Genomic DNA, 26991 nt, shown 5'->3' on the forward strand with positions numbered 1-26991 from the left:
CTCACCCATCACAGACTTTCTGGTAGGCCTTCGTGACCCATCACTGATAGTCTGGCACTAAAACTAAATGTCACTGCTTTTGCAGCTGTTGGCTCTGTCACCATCCCACTGTTTCACATCAGCAGACATTTCACTCAGAGCTATGTTGTTGCCTTTGAAGGAGAAGGATTTGTATTTTATTTTGCTTATATATTAGCTACAGTGTTCATAGTAATAAATATTTACGTATCTTTGATACACATTAAGGTGTAAACTGCTCTCTGAAGGTAAGAGCAGAGTATCTGAGTGCTTAAGTGTTTATCTAAGAGTCAAAATTCCAAGGAAAGTATAGTAAACTTAACTCATAAAGTTTGTATTTACATCAAAGTCATCACCTTTGAGCTTTCTTAGTTGAAAATCTGTGTTAAACTTTGTAAACTATGTCTATTTTCCTTTCTTCCTTAATTCCTTTCCTCACTCCTTTCTGAATTTTTCTGAGTTTAGCCTGCAAAAACAGAACCTGAAAAGAAGTCACAGTCAACTAAGGTAAGTGATTAAAGTCGACTACTGAGTTATTTGGATTCTTAGTAATATTAACAAATACCCAGTTTCCTCTGTTGGTGCTACTGAATGGGAAAAGGAATTTTTGTCAGCTAATTTAATTAATTTTGGATTACCTTTTTAAACATGACCATGGAGAGCATAAGTGAATAATTATAATAAATGCATATATTGTTAAAATGAATGTATTTTATACATGAGAACAGTATGTTTCAGAAGGCATTTTGTTCAGATCTAGATTTTTGTAAAAAGTGAAGTAAGTGTTAAAAAACAGCGGGAACAGAGGAGAAAGGACAAAGGGTAATGAGCGTCCAATTCCTTTAAAGGTGGGACATCAAGAGTAAATGTGTCTTTTGAACCCAGCACCTAGATGACATACAGATGAGTCTTTCCTAAGAGGCCCATAGGTTTATCTTACCAGTCTTATCTCAGTTTGTGAACTGGTTATCATTTTCTCAGGAGACAGCTCTGACTTTCCCTTGGGAATGGCTTTCCTGACTCATGGCTGTCTAGCCTGACAGCCAGTCTGTATCCATGTGGAGATGGACCATAGGGTGTCTGCAGGCAGGGCAAATGTTTCCCTTTCATAAGATGCTACACATTATTTCTTTTAAGCAAGCCTGCTTAAGCAATACTCAGATAAGAGCACAAGGTTTCCTGCGGGAAAGCACAGAGATGTACTTTAAATGGAGGCACAGGTGANGTAGGGTGTCTGCAGGCAGGGCAAATGTTTCCCCTTCATAAGATGCTACACATTATTTCTTTTAAGCAAGCCTGCTTAAGCAAATACTCAGATAAGAGCACAAGGTTTCCTGCGGGAAAGCACAGAGATGTACTTTAAATGGAGGCACAGGTGAGGTTATCTGGGTAGAAGGTAAGGCTTATCTGATTTTATGTAGGACCTCTGGGTTGCCCATCCCCTCAGGATGATAATTCCATAGTAGAGGAGGAATTCACCAGCGAGCTGGAAATTGTCCACTAGTCCATATTTAAATGTTTTGCCTATTTATACAATCTGAAGAGAATTGGGTTTCTGGTGTTCCCTCTTCTCTAGTTGTAACACAGAAAAGACTAGGTAAATCATTAAATTACAGTGTTCATCTCCTGTGAAGGGAGAATTTTAAAAGAACTAGAGTGGGATTCCCTATCAACAGACTCAGAGGTCACAGTGCTCACTCATGTGATAGCTCTGTGATTAGACCTGCAGTTACCAAATGATCTGTATGAATTGTAAAACATCGAGTAAGTTAGAGAGACATACCTAGTTGAAAAATCTTTCTAAATGAAATACTAAATTTTTCATTACTCTTATCGTTGTCATTATCAGTCTGCTGGGAGAGTAACCATTGACAGGTAGCACATGTGTATTTCTCTAAGTGAGCCTTTCCCAAGAGAGGCAGAAGGGGTCTAATTGGAATTTTTTTTCTTGAGCCTATTTGGAAATGGTAAAAGAAAGGACTCCAATGTAATTGAGATTTCCTCTTTTGAAATTGACAGCCATCTGCGGTTCATGAGAAAAAAACCCAAGAAGTAAAGCCAAAGGAACACAAAGAGGTAAATGATCATCATTAGGACTTGATAATCGCTGAAGCCTTTTGCGTGTGTGAGGGACAGAATTCTGAATTGTCCTGTGTGTATTTTTCTGGCTATAATTGCGCCACCATGTGGCAATAGCAGGATTTGCAGCTTACTAATGGAAGGAAGAATATAGATTTCAAATTTTATATCTAAAGTAATCACATTTATGTCACGTGAATTGAGATTAGTACAATTCAAAACTACGCAGAACACAACTGTGAGGAACACTTGGCATCACACAGAGAAGCATTGGTATTTGTCATCTTGTTAACAGTGTGGTGGGTGTGTGTGTGTGTGTTTCAGCCAAAAAGCCTACCCAAGCACGCATCAGATGCAGAAAGCAAGCATGTTCATAAAGAAAAAAAAGTGTCCAGATCAAGTGAGCAGCCGACATCAGAGAAATCATCAAAACCAAAGGTAAATACGTCACATTGATAAGAAAGCACTACCATCCAGTCCTTTATCTACATGGTCACGTGTAGTCGATTCTGTGGAACTATGCTGAATGTACTCTCTATTGCAATGATTTGCTGCTATCATTTTGCTGGTTTTGCAAATAGCCTTGTGGAAACTCAGCCCTATGAAAAGCTCAAGAAGTATATCAGGTGGGTTGTGGGGACGTTCAGTCCGGCCTCTACTGCCCGGCAGTGCCCGGTCGTGACTGCAAGGCAGCAGGCTCTGGTGTCTCATAGACAGGAAGCTTGGGATAGAGCTTGCCTCCTGGACCCCTCTCGTCAGGGCTGTGGGAGCACACATGCTCTTTACATGGAAGTCTGAAAGAGGCGTTGAGAATTTTGTTGTAGGACAGATGAATTTATAGAACCAAAAATCAGAAATAGGTTCCATATTTGCACAGCTAATGGAGGTCAACTATTAAAAGCACACACGTTTATGAGAAGAACTCTTCTATCGAGAGCTCTTGGAAGACATCAAGTAGGCCTGCTTAACAGTGGACTCGACAAAAGAGGTTACACATTCGTGTAATGCAGCCATCATGTGTTTTGTTCAAATCTATTTTGTTTGGCTTATAGTATTATTAAAATTATTTTTAATGAGCTACCAACAATTAAAGTCATGACGTTTCACGTAAAATCCATATTTCTAGCTTCTCCTGAAAAATCAGGTTCTATGGCAACAATTAACTAGTGCTTTATACCTGGTATGTGCACTCCAATTTATCGCAGTCCCCGCCCGGCCCATTCGAGTCTCTGTAAGCTCTGGTGCCCAGTGTTCTAGCACATGCGGTAGGAGCTAGTAACCCTTCCTCTGCAGGATGTCCGTGACGGTGAACTGGTTCAGTAGTGATATTTGCAATGCATGATCTTAAAAATAGTCATTCAAAGATACTTAGTTCTGTTCATCTTTTTTCTCCACCTCTAGACTAAATCACAGGATGCTGTTTCTGCCGGCGGGGAGGGGGTTGTTGCTGGTGTAGCCGCGGCACCTGCCACACCAGCTAAACAGGTAAGAGTGCACAGGCAGACATAAAGTGTATGTGGGCCTCGCCGCCTGTTGCCCGTGAGAAATGCATGCCCGCTGAAGGCCCCTTCCATCCTGGGCTTTATGTTTGCTTCTCAGGGACCATTCAGGGTTGTGGTGCTGCCACCTCAAATAACCTGTATTTGGGAAAACCGAACACTGTTCTTATGTGAAATTTAGTGAAGAAGAGCACCCATCTAAAGGGTACAGAATGAGCAGGATAGCCAAACTGATGTAAGAATTCATATATTCGATAAATATTTATTGAGCACCTGCCATGTGTAAGGCATGGTATCAGTACCAAGTAAATTAAAATGTGATTTGACTCAGATCCTGCTTTCAAGATTCATAGCTTTGAAATAAAGCAAATAAAATTTCTATATTTGAACAAGTACCTCTCTCAGCTTTCACCATGGGCAGCATCTGCCTTGATATGAGTAAGTCCCCAGCAGTCCTGACATCTCCGTGAGTTGATAGGGGAAGTTTTGGAAGGAGATGTTCCAGATGTTCTCAGGAGAGAGGATGTGTGTCCCCTGACTAATGATGGGCGAGTCTTCCTGAGATCGTTTGAGGAGCTCCTTCAGATACTAGCCTGGAAATGTAAGATGAGAAGCAGTCTACCGTTTCTACTCATAGCAACGCAGAGTCAGTAATCCGTTTAGAGGTCATGTCTCCCTAGAAATGCTATCTATCCCTCTGGAAGCCACAGTAAGTAATTACAGCAACAATAAGAGGATGGAAATGAAACTTTTTTAAAAAGTTGCGTATATTTATCTGTTTTCCTGCTTTTCAAAATGGAAAAGGTATACCCCTGCAGGCTAGATGGTGAGGAAAGTCATAGTGTAAAAGTACGACACCTCTCCTTGAAACATCAGTTTTTCTCAGATCTTGAAAAGGAAGAGGCACATTAGTTTGTGTCCAAACTAATGCAGATGTTCTATGGAGTGATAGCAAAACTTACATGAACGTTTAAATGAAAATACTCAAATTAAAAAAAAAAATGTGTTTTCTTCCAGCAGACGCTTGTATTTGACCTTGGGACTTGCACCCCTGTCCCCACTCTGAGATACACATTAATGTGTGGTGTTGATGAGGGTGCTTAGATGAAATGGTTTGAAAAATGGGTAGATTTAAGCCAGACGATTAGATTTGTTGGAAAAGACTTAAAAAGGTAATCAATCTGAAATTTTGTGCTAGGTATAAAGTAGCCTGGGAAAACGTGAAAGCTGAACAGTAGAATAAGAGGCTTATGTGGAAATCCGGTGTGCTTTGCCTTGCACTTGAACTTGGGGCAAAGCATTTCACTTTTGTTTGCCTCTGATTTGTTTCCCATAAAAATGGGATTGATCTTCCTTTTGGGGAGTGAGGGGTGTGTACCATGTTCATAGCATTGTGGTGTGACCGCAGGACACCCTAGCTGCAGGCTAGCCCCTCCAGGGATGGGAAGAAGACTGAATCCCCGGGACTGCATTCCAAGGCAGATTAAGACAGGCCCCTACAAGGAGTTGTTGGGTTGAGGAACCGAGGGATTCTGTCAGTTTGCAGGAATCCACGGGACTCTGAGTAGATCCAGTTTGAGTCGGGCATGAAGAATGACTAGGATTGCAGGCTTGCAGATGCATCAGAGTGGAAAAGTGTAAGATGTGTTCTGGGTACAAAGTGCATTCCACCATGGGTGGGGCACCGGGGAAGTGAGAGGTGGGACTGTAAGACCAGAAAGACAGGTCCAGGCACAGCTGTGGGGAATGCTGAGAGGAGTTTACAGGGGTGGTAGCTCTTCAGTGTTGAAGGTTAGAGAGCAGACCAGTGATGCGAGTGCACCCAGCTGCAGGACTGGGCGCCTGCGGTGTGTGGATGAAATGGGAACAGAGATCGGAAGGCTGGTCAAGGACCACTGCCCTAGTGCTGATGAGTCCTAATTTAGCGTATCTTAGAGCTGGGATGGAATGAGATAGTGGGGAGGAATGCAGGAGGCATTGCAGAGGTAAAATCTTCAGATTTAGGAAATGATCACCTGTTGTGGACAATAGTAATGGCAACTCTGAGATAACCAGGGGCTTTAGAGTCTGAATGAACTAGGGTAGGTAACCCTAAGGTGAGGCAAGGGGGACACTGTCAGGTTCCTGCAAGCGCAGGGCCTGTTCTGATGATGAGAGTGAGCGCCTCCCTAAATTGTGGGCTGGTCCCTGGTTACCACTGACCGGTGGACAGAGTCAGAAGGACACTGGTCGAGCACGAAAAGTGGTCTGAGTTTGGATAGGCTGAATTGGAATGTTGGAGAGAGATGTGTAGCGAGGCACTTGGAATGAATGTTGTTTTGAACTACAGGAGAATGGAGAGTGAGAAGAAGAGGGGGAGAAGGAAGGAGGGCAGAACAAATACGAGTGACTATCCGCATAGGGTTGTGGTTGAAGCCGGAAGGTGGATTCGGCTGTCCAGACTCGGGCTCTCACCCTACTGGCCCCCATGGTGTTTGTTTGTTTTTTTATTTATAATAATTTATTATGTTAGTCACCATACAGTACACCCCTAGTTTTTGTTTTGTTTTTTTAAGATTTTATTTATTTATTCGACAGAGATAGAGACAGCCAGCAAGAGAGGGAACACGAGCAGGGGGAGTAGGAGAGGAAGAAGCAGGCTCACAGCAGAGGAGCCTGATGTGGGGCTCGATCCCACAACGCCGGGATCACGCCCCGAGCCGAACCACTGTGCCACCCAGGTGCCCCTACACCCCTAGTTTTTGATGTAAAGTTCCACGATTCATTACTTGCGTATAACAGCCAGTGCACCAGGCAATACGTGCCCTCGTTAGTACCCATCACCGGCCTGTCCCAGTCGTCACTTATTCAGCACTTAATCCTACGACAAGTACCTAGGTGATGCTTAGCACGTGCCGAACACTGGCTTTCACACTTCAGTGAGGAGCTTCTCCACCTCACAAGGCCTGAGGGAGGTGCAGTCCCTGTCACACCGGACAATCCCGAGCTGCAGGAGAGGTGACCTGCCGGAGACTCACGCGGGAGCTGGCGTGCTCTGCTGCTCGCGTTCCACAGACCTCCACATGCGACAGTTTCTCGTTGTCTTCAGCCTGACCCCTTCACGAGTCTGATTCCTGCCGGTCCCCGCGAGCATTCGGCCCTGGCCCCAGAGAATGATTTCTGTCCCCAGTGCAGGGCAGAAACATGCGCCGTGTGTAGGGCTGGGGGCAAAGCGGAAGAGGCGGCAGAGACCAGGCAGCACAAATGCTGGAGGAGGACTGGGATGATCTTGGCCGTGGCTGCTGGGAGAGAGGAGTCGGGAGAGGGGTGCTTACTGAGGTCACACTTGAGAGACGATTCTGTCTGGGGGAAGCAGGGTAATCGCAGATCGGAGGGTTATTGGCAGCCGTTGAAAGAGCAGCTGAAACAGTGCTGGGAAGGAAATTCATTGTAGGGAGATTAAGAAAGGAGTGGATGACGAAATGCTAACGCCGGGAGTCTGGAGGTCTTATTGTGGGCAGGCAGAGATGGAAAGAGCCACAGGGTGAAGTGGCCACTTAGAGAAAAAAAAGTCCGGAGTGCTGCAGACTGACTGTGGGCCTTGGGAGAGGCAACCAAGAGCCGTGAGGAAAGAGACAGCAGTTCTGGGTTCAAGCCCTGGTCTTTCCTTTATTGTGTGACCTGGGAAAAATTATTTAACCTCTGAGTCTTGCTCTCCACATCACTAAATGAAATCAATGTTACTGATGCTGTCCTGATGGAGGATAGAATGCATACAACATGTTATCTGGCACAGAGCAGGTCTCAGTATATGATCGATGCTATTAATTTAATGAACTCATTTTTAAATATATAATATCATTGAATTTTATTGTATTGTTTAATAATTCAATTTGAATGTGTTAAATTCTTGAATAAAGACATGTAAGAAGGAGTTTTTAATTCTTTCTAAAACCCCACCAGAAAAAAGAAAAGAAATCATTAACGTCGGCTGTACCAGTTGAATCCAAACCGGGTAAACCATCTGGAAAGGTATGAAGGAAGATAGCAGTGTATTTCTACATGAGATACTTATTTATTCATAGTCTCTGCAGTTATTCTTGATCTGATTTTTTTCAAGGGCAAACCATGTGAGGGAGGATTAATTTAAAGACCTTTTTAATGAATTATTGCTATAAGCTAAAAATGTGATTTTTTTTTTCGGGTATGTTTGTACCATTTTATATTCTAACCCTCTGTTCTGAAAACTTATTACTTCCCATGAAGTTTACTTTCCAGTTTCTCTCTTGGAAATATAACTTCTTTAACCAGAAGTGTCACTAAAGACGATGAGGCACTTCTTTATTCTGAAATTTCCAAATGAATCATTCTAAACCTAAGAGGTCCCAAAATGTATGACATGATGAGGGAGTTCCTAAAATTGTAGTGGGAATATGGTAGTTGAAAGGAAAAAAAAAATTATGTAACCATTTTTAATATGAGTTAACTAAATAAAGGGTCTTTCCCAGAATTCTTGTTTTCCCTTTTATTTTATTTTTTAAAGATCTTATTTATTTATTTGACAGAGATAGAGACAGCCAGCGAGAGAGGGAACACAAGCAGGGGGAGTGGGGCCCCTTGTTTTCCCTTTTAAATAAATGCAGCAAACTCTCGGCTCGATCCCGGAACGCCGGGATCACGCCCTGAGCCGAAGGCAGACGCTTAACCGCTGTGCCACCCAGGCGCCCCTTGTTTTCCCTTTTAAATAAATGCAGCAAACTCTCCACACTAAATCATCTTTAATCTCAGAGATAGGATGGAGGCGCTCGTTCATTCATTATACTGATTAAAGCCCATATCGACAGAATAAATTGTTAGTTCTCGAACTCTGGAAAACTGATAAACAATAAATACCAAGCATTTCTCCTATTGCTTACAGTAACATCATTTTTCTTTGTGTTTTGTTCTTTTTTTTTTTTTAATTGTCATTACATTGGACTGGCAGCTTTAACAAACCATCCATTAGTTCATGTAGTTAATGCCATTAGACTTACTGAAGTTGTGATTTTTTTTTTTTTTTTTTTTTTTTTTTTTTTTAGGGGATGAGGGGTAGAGGGAGAGGGAGAGAGAGAATTTTAAACAGGCTTCCTGCCCAGGGTGGAGGCTTTCACAGGGCTTGATCCCATAACCCTGAGATCAAACCCTGAGCCGAAATCAAGAGTCGGACACCCAACCAACTGAGTCACCCAGGCGCCCCTGAAGTTGTGATTCTTATTTGAACCTGGCTGTCCTTCCAACCTAGAATGTGTACTCTGGGACCTTATGTAATAAAGTCTATTAGAGACCAGATTTTGACTATTTTGATGTTCAAAGAACTTTTGATGTTTGATGTTTTTCTGTACAGAATGTTTTTGTTCTTGTTTCTGTTTTTTTAGTTAAAAAATCAGAAGTGAAATATGTATTACAAATAGCATTTCAATACCTGCTGTCTTTCTTTTCTAGTCAGACATGGATGCTGCTTTGGATGACTTAGTAGACACTCTAGGAGGACCGGAAGAAACTGAAGACGATAACACAGTGTATACTGGACCTGAAGTTTCAGTATGTGATCTTGATATCTGTAAAGATTCGTAATTAATGGGTAGGAAAGCAAATAAGTTCATGGTCACGAGGCACCAAAGAATATCTAATGTTCTCTCACATGGGAGAGAAGCAAGAAGGTGTCTCTATCAATAAGAGCAGCTAAAAATTAGTGTTGGGAATAAATGGTTTGTCCTGCTGTAGCTATACTGTTACTTTGGTTCAGCAAACGTTTGTTGATTGTCCATGTTGTGGCTGGCGCTGGGATACACGTCATCAGGTCACAAAGATTTTTCTGTCCTTGAGATTTAAGTTTACTGGACTTGAACTTCTTTTGATTTTCAGATACTCCTCATCCTATGACTTGAACTTGTTTTGACTTCTAGAAATTTACCACCCTCACCTCATCCCCATTCCTAACTCCTCAGAAGCAAAAAGATTACATGTTCCTTGATATTAAAAAGATTAAAAAGACATGCCATACACTGGAGGAAAATACGTGTAACAGACATGACAACGGATTTGCTTCTAGAATTTATGAAGAATTTTTAAATGAAAAAGACAACCTAATAGAAAAACAGAAAACTTGTTTGGCTAATAAATAAAATTCCCTAGTAAGTGGAGAAATGATACTAAGATATGGAGAGAACGTTGCACACTCATCAGATTGGCACAAGTGTAGAAATCTGGCGACTCCTGTAGGGCTTGTGGGTATTGAAGATGTGCTTACCTTCAGCTGCTAGTTCCACCTCGAGAGAGGTTCCCTGGAGGGAGCCTTGCCCATGTGTACCACGAGTTACAAGAACAGATGGAACATTTGGAAAGGATTTTGGTCAACAGCAGACAAGATAACATAATGGAACACTCTATAGTGGTTAAAATGAATTATTCATGTATCAGCATGATACATTACAAACACATAATTTTGAATAAGAATACAGAATGATAGCTAGAATGTGATACCATTTGTATAACATTTGAAAGTCTGCAAAGTAGCGCTCCGTAGCAGCACATATGCTAAAATTGGAACGATACAGAGAAGATTGGCATGGCCCCTCTGCAAGGATGACACGTCAATTTGTAAAGCATTCTATATTTTTTCAATTAAAAAAAAGAAAAAATATGCAAAGTCATGCTGTGTAGTGTCTGTGGATACCTACAGAGGGAATAATTGTTTTAAAATGTGCTCAGTTTTAAGTCCATAGATATAATAAAGTTCTGGTTTGTGACTGTCTCTGGCTAACAAGGAAGATGAATGAGATTGTGGAGGGTTAAACGGGATACATTATCTGATCCGTTTTTTCTTAGAAATTACACCTGAAGGACTTGGGTATTAGGTTATAGAGAAATTTATTATTATTATTATTTTTTTTTTTAAAGGTTTTATTTTTTTTTTTTAAGATTTTTTTATTTATTTATTTGACAGAGATAGAGACAGCCAGCGAGAGAGGGAACACAAGTAGGGGGAGCGGGAGAGGAAGAAGCAGGCTCACAGCCGAGGAGCCTGATGTGGGACTCGATCCCATAACGCCGGGATCACGCCCTGAGCAGAAGGCAGACGCTTAACCGCTGTGCCACCCAGGCACCCCGAGAAATTTATTATTAACTGTACTTTTGTATGTATTGGAAATAAACAATGAAAACCATTTTAAAATGTACTTTAATATAAGACTCTAATATAGTGGTTTGAATATTTTCTAGTATTACATATGGGTTAAGCTAATTAACTAAAGTGTTGTATAAACTTAGAATTTCAGTGTTGTGTAAAGCGTTGGCTTTTTAATGATTTACATTTCATTTTAGTAGCTCCATAAATTACTAATGGGAACAGTACTTTGGTTGCCGAATGTGCATGTAATGTTCTTAGCTAATTAATTATATAATATCCCTGTGTGTGGTTTTTCTTCCAGGATCCAATGACTTCTACCTACATAGAGGAATTAGGTAAAAGAGAAGTCACACTTCCTCCAAAATACAGGGAACTTTTGGCAGTAAGTTAAATAATCATTTACTTTACTGTTTGCTTTTTGGAACATAATCTTTATCCCATCAATATATTCACATTTTTTAAGTTTAGGAAATATAATGTGGCGTGTGAAATTATTACCGCGACTCCCAGGGTATCTGTTCGCTAAGGCTGCCATAACTCAGTCCACAGAGTGGGTGGCTTCAGCACAGAAATACAGTGTCTTACAGCCCTGAGACTAGAAGACTGGAATGGATGTGGGCAGCGTGGGTGTGAGGGACGGACTGAGGCCTCCCTCCTTGGTTGGTATATGGCCATCTTCCCTCTGGGTCCACGGTTCCCCACTTCTATAAGGACAGCAGTCATATGGGATTAGTGCCCATCTTCATGTCCTCATTTAACCTTAATTACCTCTTTAAAGGCCCAGTCTCCAAATACAGTCACATGCTGGAGTACTAGGGGTTTAGGACGTCAACAATATGACTTGTGGGAAGACATAATTCAACCCACAACACTCACGGAGCAGTACATTTTTGCCAGTTGTAAAAATTAATTTTGGGCTCTCAACCTGATCAAATTGTTTATTTCAGAAAAAAGAAGGTATCCCAGAGCCTCCTCCAGATTCTTCGGTGAGTTTATATAAATGTCTTCTAAGATCCAAGTTGACCTTTTTTTTAAAAATCTTTAGTTGTGGGGCGGTGCCTGGGTGGCTCAGTTAAGTGTCTGACTCTTGGTTTTGGCTCAAGTCATGATCTCAGGGTGATGAGATCAAGCCCCATGAGATCGAGCCCCACATCAGGCTCTATGCTCAGCAGGCAGTCTGCTTGAGATTCTCTCTCCCTCTGCCCCTCCCCTCACTTGAGTTCTCTCTCCCTCTCTCTCAAATAAATAAATCTTAAAAAAATCTTTAGTTGGGGGACAGGACATCAGTTCTCTATATTGTGTCTATGGCTCATCTCTAAATCAGATGAATTTTCATGTGTTCCGAGGAAGGGGTGGACATGGGGGTTAAGTGCTCATGGGTTCCTACGTAGGTTTTTTGAGGGGAAGAAGAATAGAGCCAAGATAGTTGTAGGGTAAAATAAATGTTAATAAAAATAGAATGAGAACATCCTAACATGGAATCCATTTAAAAGGGGGAAACGGGGAAATAGTTATGAGTGAGCAGCCATTCCCTTCCAAACACAGGCATCCGTCTGAGTTGGTCGGTAACATACTTCATTTGGTGGTAAAGGAATGTCAAGTCTTCTCCATTTGCTGCGTCTGTATTGTGATCCTTAACTTGAATGACTCTCATGTGTTCCCCATCGTGGTGCCTGTTCCTCTAGAAACCCATGGGGCCCAATGATGCCATTGATGCTTTGTCATCTGACTTCACCTGCAGTTCTCCTACCCCTGGTGGAAAGGAAACTAAGGAAGAGGTATTGTTTTCAAAATAATTAGGGGGGAGAATTGGGGGGGAGCTTGTTAGAAACCATATCACACTTTAAAACAACTTAGTTCTGGTTATTACGGTGACCCTTCTTTCATCTCTAAGTCTAATCATTTGTGCTTTGCCTTTCAGAAAGCCACAGAAGAGGTTTTAAAAGCTCAGCCAGCCACCGTAGTCAAAAGTGCTGCTTCACCCCAAGAGAAAAAAAGAAAAGTGGAAGAGGTATAAATAATAATTTCTTGGAAAATAACCGCAGTCCATCTGACAGTTGCTTTCCTGACCCTGATCTCGCTGATTCAGGATAATCCCAATAGAGCGCTACTCATGACGAGAAGCGGCTTTTTCCCTTCCGGTCTGTGTGGACTAGTGAATCCGGTCAGGGTTCTATTGATTATCTCCTGGCAGGCCTTCTGTGTTTCTACAAATGCTGTTCATGATTTCAGCACAGATTTCTTGGTTGTGAAACAAGTCTCTCACCATTAAAAAACACAGACAAGACACCAAAAAAATTGCACTCTCAGAACATAAATCTCCCCCGTGATTTTTTTAATGGAGTTGGACCTGTGAGTCGCTGGTGGGATGTTGTCCTAGCTGCTGCTCTTCACTTCTCTGAGCCACGGTCACTTAATTGTCACAAAGCTTGCAAGGTGGTCCTGCGGCTCCAGGCTGGATGGGAGAACAGGCTCCCATCTGCAGACAGAGCAGGTCCTGCCGGGGAGCAGTGTCTGTTGGGTCCGCTGTGCCTCTCCCTTCCTGGAGGGGACAGTTTATTTTTATCTGGCGGGCTCAGGGCAGCAGTGAGAGCACCACACCCTGAGAGTGGGAGTTCCCACAGCCGTCAGCCACCGTGCCTTCACAGAAGGCTGCGGGGCCACCCCCGGTGTCCCAGCTTCCTGGGCTTAGCTAGTTTGCTAAGGGACAGGGTTGTCAGAAATTATTTTTAGAGACATCTTTTTTTAAAAAAAAGAACACTAGAAAAGTGAAAGCTTACTTCTTGCAGCGTTTCTCTTCATTAGAGTATTTTATAATAATATTATTATAGTTATAGCCTGATAAATAAGGGTGAAGGGTGCCGCTGAGGGTACACACCATATGAGACACTGTAGAAGTGTCCCAGCCCCAGTTTCTCTCCCCGGTAACTTCTTTTCTCTTTCTCTCTTTTGCTAGGTTTCAGATAAAGTTGCCTTCCGACAGTCCTTCCCTAACCCGGGACTCCTATATTTGAAATTGGGATTTCACAAAGTAGTGGATAGATTGTTCAGGCTGAGGAGATGTTCTCTTTTTTTAATGCACAGAATTTTTCCTTTTTAGCAGGACGCAATGAGCGACCAAGCGCTGGAGGCTCTTTCAGAGTCGCTGGGCAGCCGGAAGCCCGAACCTGAGCTCGACCTCAGCTCCATTACGGAAGTCGACGAGGTACTGGCCTTGGAGTTCATACACAAAGCTTGTCAGTCTGCAGGTTCTGAAACTAAATGCAGTATGCGTGTTCAGAATTCTCACACAACTTTTCTTTATCGGAGTTTAAAAACAAGCTCCTCTTCATTCTGCCTTACTTTCAGAGTCTGGTTAACTCAGATCTTCATTCCTGGGTAGTTAGCAACCAAGAAGGGCAGTTGAGAGTTTGTCTTAGAAACCGTCTAGAATTTTAATTTTTAAAACGAATGCTGATCTCTTGCCAGTGCTTCAGTGACACCTGATGAGACAACGTGGGGGCAGTGGCTTGGTGAGAAATAGGTTTGTCCGCTCTTGTGGGCATGGGAATTTATATTTTCAGAAGGGTGCCAGGTGCTTCTCTTCATGAGGAAAGAGGGAGAATGCTGTAGATGGGATGGGGAGAGCCTTCTTTTTATAACTATGGAGGAAAATGGTGAAAATCTTGTCTCAAATTAGAATGAAATCAAGCAACAATTAAGTCTATAACTGGAGTTCCTGTGTGCCCAGAGTGTGATACTGGGGGGGATTTATCCCGCCACACAACATCTTAATGAGTCTTCTGAGCCAAAGCAAGTTTATATTTGGTGAAGAAGAGTTCTAACATTAAATTACAGTTTGTGAAGAATTTTTCAACTGAGTCATCTGGGATAAAAGGAGAGAAAAGAAAGGAGTTGCCTGTAGACATTGCCCACAAGGCAGCGTAGCTGGGGGACATGGAAATACAGCCCGGGGACCCTCAGGAGCACCAGCCTATCAGCTCAGGGAGGGGAGCTGGCCCATGTCGCTGTCACAATGCTGTTGCCTCCGCTGTCACTTCCTGTTCTGAATCACTGAGGAAGGTGAGTCTCACGACTCCCAGCAACTCTCCCTGAGTCTGGGACTGTTCTGGTCCAAAATGGGCCAGCTTCTATCCTCAGCTTTCTTTGAGGGCTCACCGAGCGCAGTGTGGCACGACAAGCTTTGTGAAGGCGAACACAAGGGAGCGGGGGAAGCAGTCCTCGTCCTCCAGGACCAAGTAATGTATTGAGAAGAAAGGAAACTTTCATGAAGACACGATGCAAGACGCACGGTCCTTAGAGCCCCCACTGAGACCAGATGTCTCAGGGAGAGGGCGGTCCTGGCTGAATCCTGGTGGTGGGGGGGTCACACCAGGCGGAATTGTGCCTTTCTGCCCCCAGAGAGCTACAGGACAGGGAGCCCGTTGCACTTTTGCTTCAGGCTTTTTACAGATAATTGGTGTGATTTAGTAAGACAGTAATTAGGGTGGAAGGTATAAACATAAATCTCAAGACAGAGTCTTAGAGTGACCAAAGTCAGATCAGTAGAAATAAAAAATGTTACATAAAAATGATATCTTAAACAACTAGGGTAAGTCGTTTTGGGTTGCGTATAAATGTATTAGATTTCCTCTGGAAAACCTCCACAGCAGTCAGTTCCTAAAATTTTAACAGAAAGAACTGTTCTTTCTACTCTTTATACTAGTTTCCACTTTCTCTTCTGTTTTCCACTAGTTTTCCTTTTTAATTATGTACAAAGTGTAAATAGTTCCTAAGATCTTCCAGTCCTCTGGATTCTTAAGCTGAATTTTTAGTGCCTGGTGGTGAACGTGTTACCTTCTGGATAGTCGAATGTTTTGATAAGCCTCCTAAAATTGAATGTAGGAGTCCGGAGCCACTCCAGTACATTCCATACTAGAGAGGTCTCCGCGGAAAAAGTGCGTAATGCTTCAGGGAAGACGTCCATGCCTACTTTCATTCTTATATCTTAATGTAAAATATTCTATGATGATACCGGATTCATCTTCCCCACTTCCGTGTGTAGTTACCTAGTCTGGTGCTTTCCACTCAGTAGACATGCCTACAGTGCAGGCATTTAAAGAATATAAAGATCGAACAGGAATAGAAAGGCTCTCACTGCATACAGGATCTTCATTGTTCACAAGCCTGGAGAAGACAGTCCTTCACAGGTGACCCTTGACTTTCATGAAGGCTGTTTTTTAGGTGGAAGCCTCACCACGCTCTTGAGTTGGGGAGTACCACTACGAAATAGGACTTCCTCCACGTGCTGCAGTAGAATATAGTTAAAATATTAAAAAAAAAACAAAACCCAAACCTTTCATCCCTTAATGAGAATTGTTAATTTATAGATCAAACCGTAATTCTAAAGCCTAGAAGAATGCTTGGCTCACTACAAGTGCTTAATATTTTTTAAATTAGTCAACTAATCATTCAATGGAGAACTACAATTTTAGGTCGAAGTGTAGATGGAGAGGTGGGTTGAGCTGGAATTTGCTAAGTGGTATTCCCCTTTGTGCCCAGGAGCTCCTTGTTTTGTGATTTAAAATCCTTCCTCGATATAGGTACCAGTTACTACATATCCTGGAACTTCCCATCAGTCACCATTAGTTTCAAATGCAAATGTTAATCCTAGAAGCCAGTAATCTGTAGAAGTACAGTTTCATCTCTTAATGCAGTTGGTTTTTCATGGTTCAGTCATCCAGTAAAGTCCTAGCGTTATTGAAGGGAGTCCTTTTTTATTGCAGCATTATTTATAATACCCAAATTACGGAAGCAGCCCAAGTGTCCATCACTAGAGGAATGGATAAAGAAGATGGGTTATATATGTACAATGCAGTATTACTCAGCCATAAAAGAGAATGAAGTCTCGCCATTTGCAACAACACGGGTAGAGCCAGAGAGTATAAACCTTAGGGAAATAAGTCACTCAGAGAAAGACAAATACCCTATGATTTCTCTCATGTGGAATATAAGAAACAAAACAAGGGAGCAAACAAAAAAGAGAAAGAGCGACAAACCAAGAAGCAGGCTCTTTGCCTGTAGAGAACAAACTGATGGCTACCAGAGGGGAGATGGGTGGGGGATGGGGGAATTAGGTGAGGGGTTAAGAGCACACGTATCACGATGAGCACCGAGTAATGTCTGGAATTGTTGAATCACTGTATCGTACGCGTGAAACTACTGTAACCCTGTACATTGTTCATTACACTGGACTTAAAGAAATTTTTAAAAGGAGAGTCCTTTCAAAAGAGGCAAAATGAATTATCCATGGATCTGCCACGATTTGTGATGAGATGCTTCTCCCATTTCTGAACTGTGGTTAAGACTCGCGAGAACTAGTTTTTGTCTCCCCCTTGGTAACCACCTCGCTCAGTAAGACAGATGAAGGCTATTCAAGTAATGACAACTAACTTCCATACTGTGCTTAACTGTTTCGAAGGATATTTTCTTTGCTTTTCTGTAGCGATCCTTACTAGATAAAAGTTATTAGTAGCCCCATGTTACAGCTGAAGAAAAACTGAGTGGCTTCCCAAGGTCCGAGAGCACCCGAGAGCAGGGTAGGGACACCTCTCCAGGATTCCTGGCTGTGTGGTTTGTTTCTCCGGCACTTAATGCAGCCTTCCTCACAGCCCGCACTTCGCACGGTCTTGTGCTCTGCAGTCTACAAGGCACATAGACACACTGGAATCCGATACGGTTTTCACTACCTCACTCACGAAGTACGTAAAGTGATACCCTCTTATCTGCATTCCCAAACTGTTCTGTGTTTTATTCCCCCCTCCACTTTGATCAGGCAAAAGCCAAAGAGGAGAAACTGAAGAAGTGTGGTGAAGATGAGGAAACCGTGCCATCAGAGTACAGATTAAAACCAGCCACGGTACGTCGTTAGCCGCGGTGCCTACCAGAATACCCTCCTCTTGCCTTCATGTCATGTTTTGTTGGGTCTGTCCCCATGATACTTAAGGACATGTCTGTCCCAGTTCATACACTAATGGAAAACCCTGAACCCTTTCTTTTCTGCTTTTTAAAGTTAGTTAAGGGATCGTTTCCTAAGGGGTAACCATGTGGCCATTAAAATTTCCACTGATTTACACGTTACCGCTTTTAATGTTGCATGACATAGGTCCTTAACCTTAAAGCACAAGGGACAATTTGGGAATAATTTTTTTCTGTAACTGCTGTGGGTAAAGCAGCATAGGTCTTCTAAGGGGTAGACATACATACATGACTGTTGACCAGTCATTCTCAGTTAAGGTGGTTTTATTGTTGTTGGTTTTGGGTTAAAGTGAGGGTGGTGGACTAACTCCTGGAGTTATATTTGTAATTTATCTTTGAAAAAATACATACAGATACATGATGGAGAAATGTTTCAGTTCTCATATGTGCTTATATATGGGAAGTTTCTCAGTTTTAGAAATATTCTGGGTTATGAGACCTCATCTCCAGAAATGAAAACAGAATTGTAGGAATGAGATCCACCTCTTCACCCTGGGCTGGAGAACAGAGACTTTTTTTTTTTTTTAATAGTTCAGTTCTTTATTCTGATCCTTGGTAAGAAAAAAAAGAACCCTGAAAATTTTTTCACTCAAATATAAGAAATTTACTCAAAAACAAATCACTCAAATAAAAGAAGAAACCCCCCCCCCCCACAATCTCTCCTCTCCTCTTCTTCCCTAAAACGCACTTAATGGGCCATGAAAATAAAATGTTCTATTTCGGTTTCAACGAATTTTCTATTTTATTTTCAGGATAAAGATGGAAAACCACTATTGCCAGAGCATGAAGAAAAATCCAAGGTTAGGAAACGATTCTTCTGGTAATTAAAGAATAAAAGAACTAAAGTATAAGCTGAGATAATTTTGACGGGATTTCACTGTGGACACTTGAATGCCCACCTAGTATTGAAGAAAGGGGAACTTGCAATGGCGACTCTTGGCTCATATGCCTGATTCCTTTTCACATATTTTAATGATAATTCCCTCATGAGTGATCATTAGAGTGTTACGGGTTTCTGGGTGACGTTTATGAGGAGCTGATGTCAAGAGGGCCTCAGGTAGTTCACACTTCAGAGTTTGGTTGGCATCGGGACATCAGTTCCTCTAATGATTCTGCACTGCCTTTCCTTAAGTTGGGCTCAAGCCGTATAGTTGCCTGTTAGGATATAATAAGCAGCAACAATTATTAGTCACTGGTTATGTGCCTGACACTGCACCGGATGCCTGCCATATGTTACGTTGTTGGGGCCTCACTGAGCAAAGAGGGCGCTCTTATCATTCTCATTTTACATGTGAGGAAACAGAGCCAGAGAGGTGATGTGACTAACCCAAGGTTACACAGCTAGAGAAGAGCAAAGCCAGGACCCTAAACTCAGGCTGTGCAACACAGAGGCACAGCTTCTAGAATCACATGCAGTTCTGTTCTAGACACTGGTATTAGTCAGAATTTCCACATGCTCTAAATGAATTTCATCTGAAGAACTAGGGATAGGAGAACCTTCCTGCCCAAATCCCACATAGTCTTAGGAAAGGAATATGTGATCTGTTTCCTGAGCTATTTAGAAGGAAGTCATTAGGAAATAGTAAAAAAAAACAAACAAACCCAATCACCTAAGAAAGACACTTATACAGATCTTCATTGGAAAGAATAGGCAGTTTTATGTGAACAAAATCCTTTGGAAATTGAAGGATCAGGAAAACTTTTGACTAAATGAACCATGAACATTTCTGTGGTACTCAGGCATCCAGTATTCCTCAGTTGTTGCATGACATTTATCTTAGATTCGTAAATTTAAAAATATCCCCAATATACATTTTGGTTTTAGATCCTAAAATATGGCCTAATATGTGTTAACAAAAAAAGTCTTTAAAATCTTGTTTCTAACAAAAAAATAGTCCCTTCATAATGTAGTGTTTCTTATATTACAGCCCCTGAGTGAATCAGAACTCATTGATGAACTTTCAGAAGACTTTAACCAGCCTAAAAGTAAAGGAAAACAAACTAAGCCATCTGAAAAAACAGAAGTATGTTTCTAAAAATACAAGTCTCTAATTCTGTGGTTTTTTAAAATATATGTCTGTAATCTTAAAAATGTGAGGCCCAAATGATTTTAGCATGAAGGAGTTGATAGAGACCATTTGTGCCATCTTTTTTATAGGCAGTTTTCTTTTCTTTTTTTTAAAGATTTTATTTATTTATTGGTCAGAGAGAGGGAGAGAAAGCACAAGCAGGGAGAGAGGCAGGCAAAGCGAGAAGCAGGCTCCCGACTGAGCAGGGAGCTGATGTGGGACTCAATCCCAGGACCCTGGGATCGTGACTTGAGCTGAAGGCAGACGCCTGACTGAGCCACCCAGGTGTCCCTACAGGCATTTTTCATCTTGACTTTTTCTAGATGTGCTTTCTTTTCCCAAACCGACACTGATATTTTTATAATTGAAGTCCTGTAAGTATTCCTTCAGGAAAGCATTCACACCCATGCTTTTCTTTCTGTTCCTCCTTCTGAAACTGACCTAGTTCAAGTTGTCATCAGCACTCACCTCATGGTGGCAGAGGCCTCTGTCCTCAGTCTCATTTCAGCCCCTCCCACATCATTCCCCTGCTCCAACCCTCAGGAGCTCCCTATTGCCCACAAAATAGAAGTCCCTGCCAATGTGTTCCGGCCCCAGCTTCCCTCCCTATCAAGGTGTGTCCTCCCCTTACTAAACTGTGATAGTAAGTGCTTGTGTGTGTGAGTCCTTGGCTTTTCTCATGTGGTCCTTCCTTGTGGAATAACCTTCCCTCCTAATTCACGATTACACAGAATGTCAGTATGCCTTTAAAGCTCTGCTAAAATATAGCCTTTGTCTCCTGCTTTTCCCTCCCCAAACCTTACCACTCTTCCAAACCTTCTTAAACAGAATACAACATACCCGGCTCTGTTCTTTCTATGCCCCTTTAAGATATTTATCACAAGTAAGGTTTTAGCTGTCTTGGTCTTCACTTCTGACATGTATACATAGTTCTAAGTTCTCTCCTTGAGAGAAGAAACTGTACCCTAGTAGTGATCGTCTACTGAGCACCTTGTGTAGGGTACGGGTTCGTAGGTGTCTGGATGGATTAAAACCAGTGTGTTTGAAATTTTACTCTTGTGATAAGACAGCGCAGTGGTTCTCAAATGTTAGTACCAAGATCACCTGAGGGTTTGTTAAAACACACATTGCTGGGTCCCACCTCCAGAATTTCCATAGTAGTGGGGGTGGGGGCCTAAGAATTTGCATTTGTGACAAGTTCCCTGATTGCTGCTGGTCCGGGAATCATACTTTGAGAACCCCTGGGATGGTATTACTTTCTTCCATCTGTACATACCTATTTACAATTGATAAGGTGCTCCTAAATATATAAAAATGATGCATTCATATAAAACATTGCATTCTATAATTGGCACATTGTTATATATTATGTGAAAATAATATGAATAATAATAGTTGCTAATTGTATTGAGCTTACAGTGTTCCCAGATAGTATGCAAAGCACTGGACATGTTTTATCTTATCGAAAGCCTCATGTTGACCCCTGAGATGTAGGTACTATCCTTGTTCTCATTTTACAGATGTGGAAACTGAGTCTCAGGTTAAGTAACCTACCTAAGGTAAGAGGTAAAACCAAGTTGGAATAACGGTAGACGAGTTAACATGCCTGGATCTATTCACTCGTCAGCAGTCCTTCAGCATTTAAGAAAATCGTGCTCGCAGCATATAACATAGGAGACTGTATTGTTCGTCCATTGTTGTTCAGTCTCACTAACGAGGTGTTCCTGGAAACCCTTCATCGTACTGACTTCTCTCCGCAGGAATCTCAGGCCGCTGCCCTGACTCCCGTGAGCGAGGCCGTGCCTCGGACTTCCATGTGTAGTATACAGTCGGCGCCACCCAAGCCACCCACCTTGGTGAGTGATCTCTGGACATGGAGCGATGTCTCGAGAGCGTGCCGTTCTTCCTCGCCTGCACTTGCTGCTGGGTGTTACCAGCAGATGATCTGATTCTAACAAAGTGAGAAAATCTTTCAGAGCCCCAGAGCCTGCTGTTCCTGTGGCTTCAGGGTTTGTTATAAAGTCAGGCGAGATTTAAATTTCTCATTAAACTGCCGCACACCCTGTTTTTCGTTCATCTTCTGAAAGGCTTTCTGCTTCCTCTGCTGTTGGGGATAATGCTTCATGCTGCTTTTTCACTTTCCCCCATCCTTCACGCCTATCTGGAGTTCCACACATAGCCTGATCTCTTTCGTGGACTCTCCTAGTGGCATCATCCGCACCTGTATCATCATGACTTCTCCCCACTCCCGCAGGAAGGGAGATCCACTCAGTTCCTTTCCATTTCCTTCTTGACTTGCCTCTCTCACGTCCTAACTGTTGTATGAAGTACGGTGATCAAGTAGTTGATCTTTCGTTTTGAGTTCGGTGGGTTTTGTGTTAGCGGGTAGAAGCTGGCTCAGTTCCAGCTGGTGGAACTGTGCTCTATGACCACAGACTTAGTGAATCTACTCTCTGAAGAGTTCGCTTGTTGCAGATGCTTGACAGTATCTTCTTATTAAACTTTCACAAGGATATGATGAGCCCTGTTCTGGTCATCGCTCTGTCATAGACGAGGGAAATGAAGCTTTGAGTTGACCTTGAGCAATCCACTTAACTTTTCAGAGCCTCGGTGATAGAAATGAGAAAGCTCCTGCTCTTAGTTACTTTAGCATCTAGTGTGGATGTGGCCAGACAGCAAGCTTTTTACAGTACATTTTGATCTTTCTCAGATGGAAAAGGGCAGCGGGAGCTTGGGCAAAGGGACTGGCCCCCAGGAATTAGGAAATACTCGCCGGGGGCTGGGGGGGGGCATGATCACACTGAGAAGCTGGAATAGCACTGGTTTCCTGGGGAGAACAGTGAGCCAAGGACAGGCCAGCACAGAGGCGTAAAGCGCTTGGTGTACTTGGGTTTAGCGCATTTAGTTGTTCGAGAAAAGGGGGTGAAGAAATTGTGGGATGTGTGCCCTGGGTGGCTGCTTCCTGCCAGAGACATTCTTGGTGCCAAGGGAAAATCCCCTCAAAGGCCAGGGTTTCCCTCCTGCCTTAGGCTCCAGAACTTTGCATTGTGGGAACGAAGCCACAGGCCATGGTGGTCAAGACTAGGAGAGGAGGAGAGAATGTGGGACGAGACAGTGAGAGAAGTAAGAACAGAGGTGGTGAGTGGAATCACAAAGACAATAGCCAGCGTTCCAGAGCAGAACTCTGCGACCTAAACATGTGTTGTCCACCTTCTGTGCCCCAGGTGCTGGCCAGGGCCTTCTTGGGTGCCTTCCTTTCCCGCTGGACCCTGACTACAGGGCACTGAGCACTGGATGTTCAGTGCACAGAAAAGGGCTCTGTTTTTGCATTCTCTGATCATCCCTTCTGGGCGTCTGCTCCATCAGCTCTGGTGACCATGGTTGCTGAGATTACCGTCGCTGAAGTTAGTTGGCATTTCTGGAATTATGACAGCCATGGGCACCAGAATGAATAGCCACGAAGTGTGACAAAGGTCAGAGAACCCAAGAAGGGCTTGAGGATCAGTGAGCAAAAGGAAACAAAGAGCAGAGGAAGGAGATGAATGTGTACCCTGTGTGGTTCTCATTTGTATAAAAAGAAAGTAAGTGTATTGAGGAAATCCAGAACCCTGAGTTCTAGTTGCGAATTTGACAACATGAAATACTACAGAAATGGAAGTTTCAGCCCTTAGTCCTGTTTCTAGATTGCTTCATTCTTTTTTTTTTTTTTAAAGATTTTATTTATTTATTCATTTGACAGAGAGAGACAGCCAGTGAGAGAGGGAACACAAGCAGGGGCAGTGGGAGAGGAAGAAGCAGGCTCATAGTGAGAGAGCCTGATGTGGGGCTCGATTCCATAACGCCGGGATCACGCCCTGAGCCGAAGGCAGACGCTTAACCACTGTGCCACCCAGGCGCCCCTGGATTGCTTCATTCTTGGGAGTACTGTGTCTCCTAGCTTTGCTACCTCTGTTTGGTTTATTCCTTAAGCCAAGGGCAGCAGGCTTAACAGGAAGTAGTAGTTTCCAAAGATTCTACAGCAGAGAGTGGAGAAAACCGAACTCAAGTGTGAGCACGTGTCTTAGATCAAGCTAGCAATTCCGATTGCTTGGTTGGTCACTGCACATCTTGCATTTTTAGATAGAATCCCGAACAGGTCAGATAAATAGGGATTTTTGTTGCACCTGGGAATAAAATCTATGCAGCGTCCAACCACTAGAGGGCGACAGATCACCTTCCACAGGTTCCATTTTCTCATCGGTGATCTCTTCTGCAGTGCAGCTAAGCAGAAAACCTTTTTCTTTCTTACATTGGTGGTTGAGGCATAAAAACAGAAAGACACTTTTACGCTAATATTCAAATATGTACTCTGTGTGAGGTCATAGAATTTTATAGGAATAAACTTTGAGACTTTTTAATTCAGAAGCTTTCATATTTTTCACCAAAAGAGCAATAAGAAATTCATTGATATAAGTTTAATGAATAGTACTTATCCTTGTTGTGTATGATGCATTCTATTTTCTATTCTTTCATCAAAAAAAAAATGACCTGCTCATGAACTGTTGAATTGATTTTATGAACCATTAATGGATGGATCATGACCTGGGGTTTGGAAGAAGTCAGATCAAGTCCCATCTTTTAGCCCTAGTCCAGTCTTTTAGCCCCTTTATATCATTCATGTTGTCTTCACCCAGTTTCATTTTAAAGACGAGCATGGCTGGAGCTCACTGCATCATGCAGGAGCACATTCCCTTTTGAACAGTGGGACCCCAAGTAGACCGACCATTCCCATGGCGGCACTCAGGTCAGTCGGCCATAGGCGGTGACCTGAATCAGCATGAATCCACCTTGAGCAGTAGAAGCCACGTGAAGAGCGCGAGCTGGTGTGTCTCCGCAGAGACTCTGCCTGAGCCACCACCTCCGGGAGGGCCCGGCTGATTGCACAGGGCATTGGGAACAATGTCCTCTCATAGGACTTTCTGAACGTCTTTCCTGTGCCATCTCTAGAGTGTTCACCATAAAGATCACTTCTTTCCGGCTTTCTGCTTCTCTGAGGAGTACCCATTCCAGTGTCTTATTTTCAAACTAGCACTGCATTAGGTGATGCAAGTGGCTCAGTGTGAATACATGTTACACCCACTTAATGCTTAACATAGGAAACCTGGTCTAATTTTTAACATTTTAGGTTTCTTAAACATGGATTCTAATTCAGTTGGTAATTAAATTATTAAAAGATGACATGCACTTCTTATCGAGACCTGAAATAAGGATATGCCCTTCTGAATCGTTTGATGTAGTCTCTTTGAAAAGCAGTGATTAACCACCCACTCAGCGTATCCACGAATGTCTTTTAGAAAGGCATGGGGCCAGATGACGCAGTAGAAGCCTTGGCTGGCAGCCTCGGGAAGAAGGAACCTGATCCAGAAGACGGAAAGCCCGTGGCTGATAAAGTGAAGGTAATAGCAGCTCCGTCACTTCCAGAAAGGAGCTGTCACTGATGGTCTTCACTCCCCAAGGAAGTTAGTCATATGTATATTTCCCACAACACGGGACCAGCTGGCTTTATCTATTAGGGAGCATCCCTGTTTGATAATCTAAACCTGAGTGAGCGTCAGTGTTTTGCGAGGGCAGCGGACAGATAGCATACTCATATTTTCTGAGTCTCACCTGGATCGTGTGCACTGCCACTGCCCAGGAGTCTTGAGGGAAGTGGCAGCTGCCTGCCCTCCTCAGCATCGCCCTTCAGCCCAGCGGGGCCGTGGAGGAGGCGTCTGAGGCGGTGAAAGTGGGGGAGGCTGAGAAAGCTGAGGTTGCTGTGGGAACTCTACACACTGGGCCGTGTGTGTGTCCTGGCCTAACAGTGGAGTGACTTACCTCACTGCCATGGAGCCACTTAGGCATCCACTTTATGGAGATGTATTAATCATGAGAATGGTATAATCTTTATGCAGGAGAAAGCTGAAGAAGAGGATCGTGAAAAACTTGGTGAGAAAGAAGAAACAATTCCTCCTGATTATAGATTAGAAGAGGTCAAGGTAAACATCCTTGGGTGTTTTTCTATTTTCTTTTAATTAATACTGAATTTTATAAACATAAAGCAGGGACATGGAAACAGGCCTGGAATATAAAGAGATTGTTTTTAATGTTTCAAATGCCAAAGAGTTTTCTAATACTCTGTTGGTACCAGGAATGAGGCTAAAATATTCCTCAGTGACCTTTCACTCCTCCCTGAAGTGAAAAAAATCTAATGCCTGAGCTGCCTGATTTTTTTCCCATTTAATACATGGTTTGTTACAATACCAGAAACAAAGACAAACTTAGAAAACCTTTATGTAACCAGGAAAAGTAAAATGAGGAATAATAATTCCCTAGGAAGAAAAATTTGCAACTCTTAGATATACATTGAAAAAGTAAGAAAGCCTGTTTAACATTAAGTAGAATGATAATTCTGTTTCCTTCATTTTGAGAGTACCGGTCGTACAGAACACGCGACACAGTCGGGAGGCTCCATCATGTATTTGCAGTTGAAGTACGATCACTTGGTCAGGGACACACACGGGGACAGAACCCATGTCCGTCATGTTCATAAGATGCCGCTACTTGGAAGCATAATCAACTAAATGTATCGATTCATATGCGTTTATATACAACTACACAGAGATGTAGCCTTGCGCCGAGTGACTTGTGCATATGTGGATCCACGTGATTTACCACTCATTTATAAATTTCCTTTACTAAAAATCTTCAGATGCTTTCATGACTTGGTCCCGCTTCTCAGAAGTGGCACTTAGAGCCATCTCAGCCTGGGCATCATCTGAGCCTAAGAATGAGCTCCTGAGGGCAAAGATTTGGTCTATCCCAGTTTCTGTAGTAGCCCCAGTGCTTACTACAGGCTGTCGCACGGAATCGGTGCATAGTAGTTGAATGGCTTGCCTGTGCAACTAACCAGTTTTCAGGCACTTTGGCAAAGCCCATCCCCCACGCAGGTGCGGGGTGCATCCCTATGCTCCCAGCGTGTCCTGTGAGCACCGTGACACAGTACCTCGTGTCGTAGTACGTCAGCTACTCACCTGTGTTTCTGCCGCACTAGCGTGTGGGCTTCTGAGGTCACAAGCCATGCGGTTCCTTTTGTAGCCCCGTGCCTAGGGAATGCCTGATACGTGTGAGCTGTTGGTCCACATGC

The 26991-nt window shown here is 42.9% G+C and overlaps 1 protein-coding gene and 1 non-coding gene across 11 annotated transcripts in view; both read left to right on the forward strand.

The window, feature by feature from the left end:
* Positions 1–26991, forward strand: part of CAST (calpastatin) — a 113480-nt gene that overhangs the window by 60946 nt on the left and 25543 nt on the right. For 5 of the 10 annotated variants that reach the window (XM_034656534.1, XM_034656536.1, XM_034656542.1 and 2 more), the window contains 17 exons: positions 484–525; positions 2038–2094; positions 2422–2535; positions 3499–3582; positions 7539–7607; positions 9057–9155; positions 11045–11125; positions 11691–11729; positions 12429–12521; positions 12665–12754; positions 13844–13948; positions 17558–17641; positions 18513–18560; positions 19689–19784; positions 21590–21685; positions 25163–25264; positions 25760–25843. In XM_034656534.1, the coding sequence (XP_034512425.1) occupies positions 484–525; positions 2038–2094; positions 2422–2535; positions 3499–3582; positions 7539–7607; positions 9057–9155; positions 11045–11125; positions 11691–11729; positions 12429–12521; positions 12665–12754; positions 13844–13948; positions 17558–17641; positions 18513–18560; positions 19689–19784; positions 21590–21685; positions 25163–25264; positions 25760–25843 (1383 nt within the window). The remainder of the gene's footprint in view (positions 1–483; positions 526–2037; positions 2095–2421; positions 2536–3498; positions 3583–7538; positions 7608–9056; positions 9156–11044; positions 11126–11690; positions 11730–12428; positions 12522–12664; positions 12755–13843; positions 13949–17557; positions 17642–18512; positions 18561–19688; positions 19785–21589; positions 21686–25162; positions 25265–25759; positions 25844–26991) is intronic. The other 5 variants (XM_034656543.1, XM_034656535.1, XM_034656537.1 and 2 more) reach the window with 2 other exon arrangements.
* LOC117801727 lies at positions 10130–10234 on the forward strand. The gene has a single exon (XR_004624462.1). It is a non-coding gene; the product is annotated as a U6 spliceosomal RNA (small nuclear RNA).

The sequence above is a fragment of the Ailuropoda melanoleuca genome, chromosome 3, assembly GCF_002007445.2.
Source record: "Ailuropoda melanoleuca isolate Jingjing chromosome 3, ASM200744v2, whole genome shotgun sequence".
NCBI classification, from domain to species: domain Eukaryota; kingdom Metazoa; phylum Chordata; class Mammalia; order Carnivora; family Ursidae; genus Ailuropoda; species Ailuropoda melanoleuca.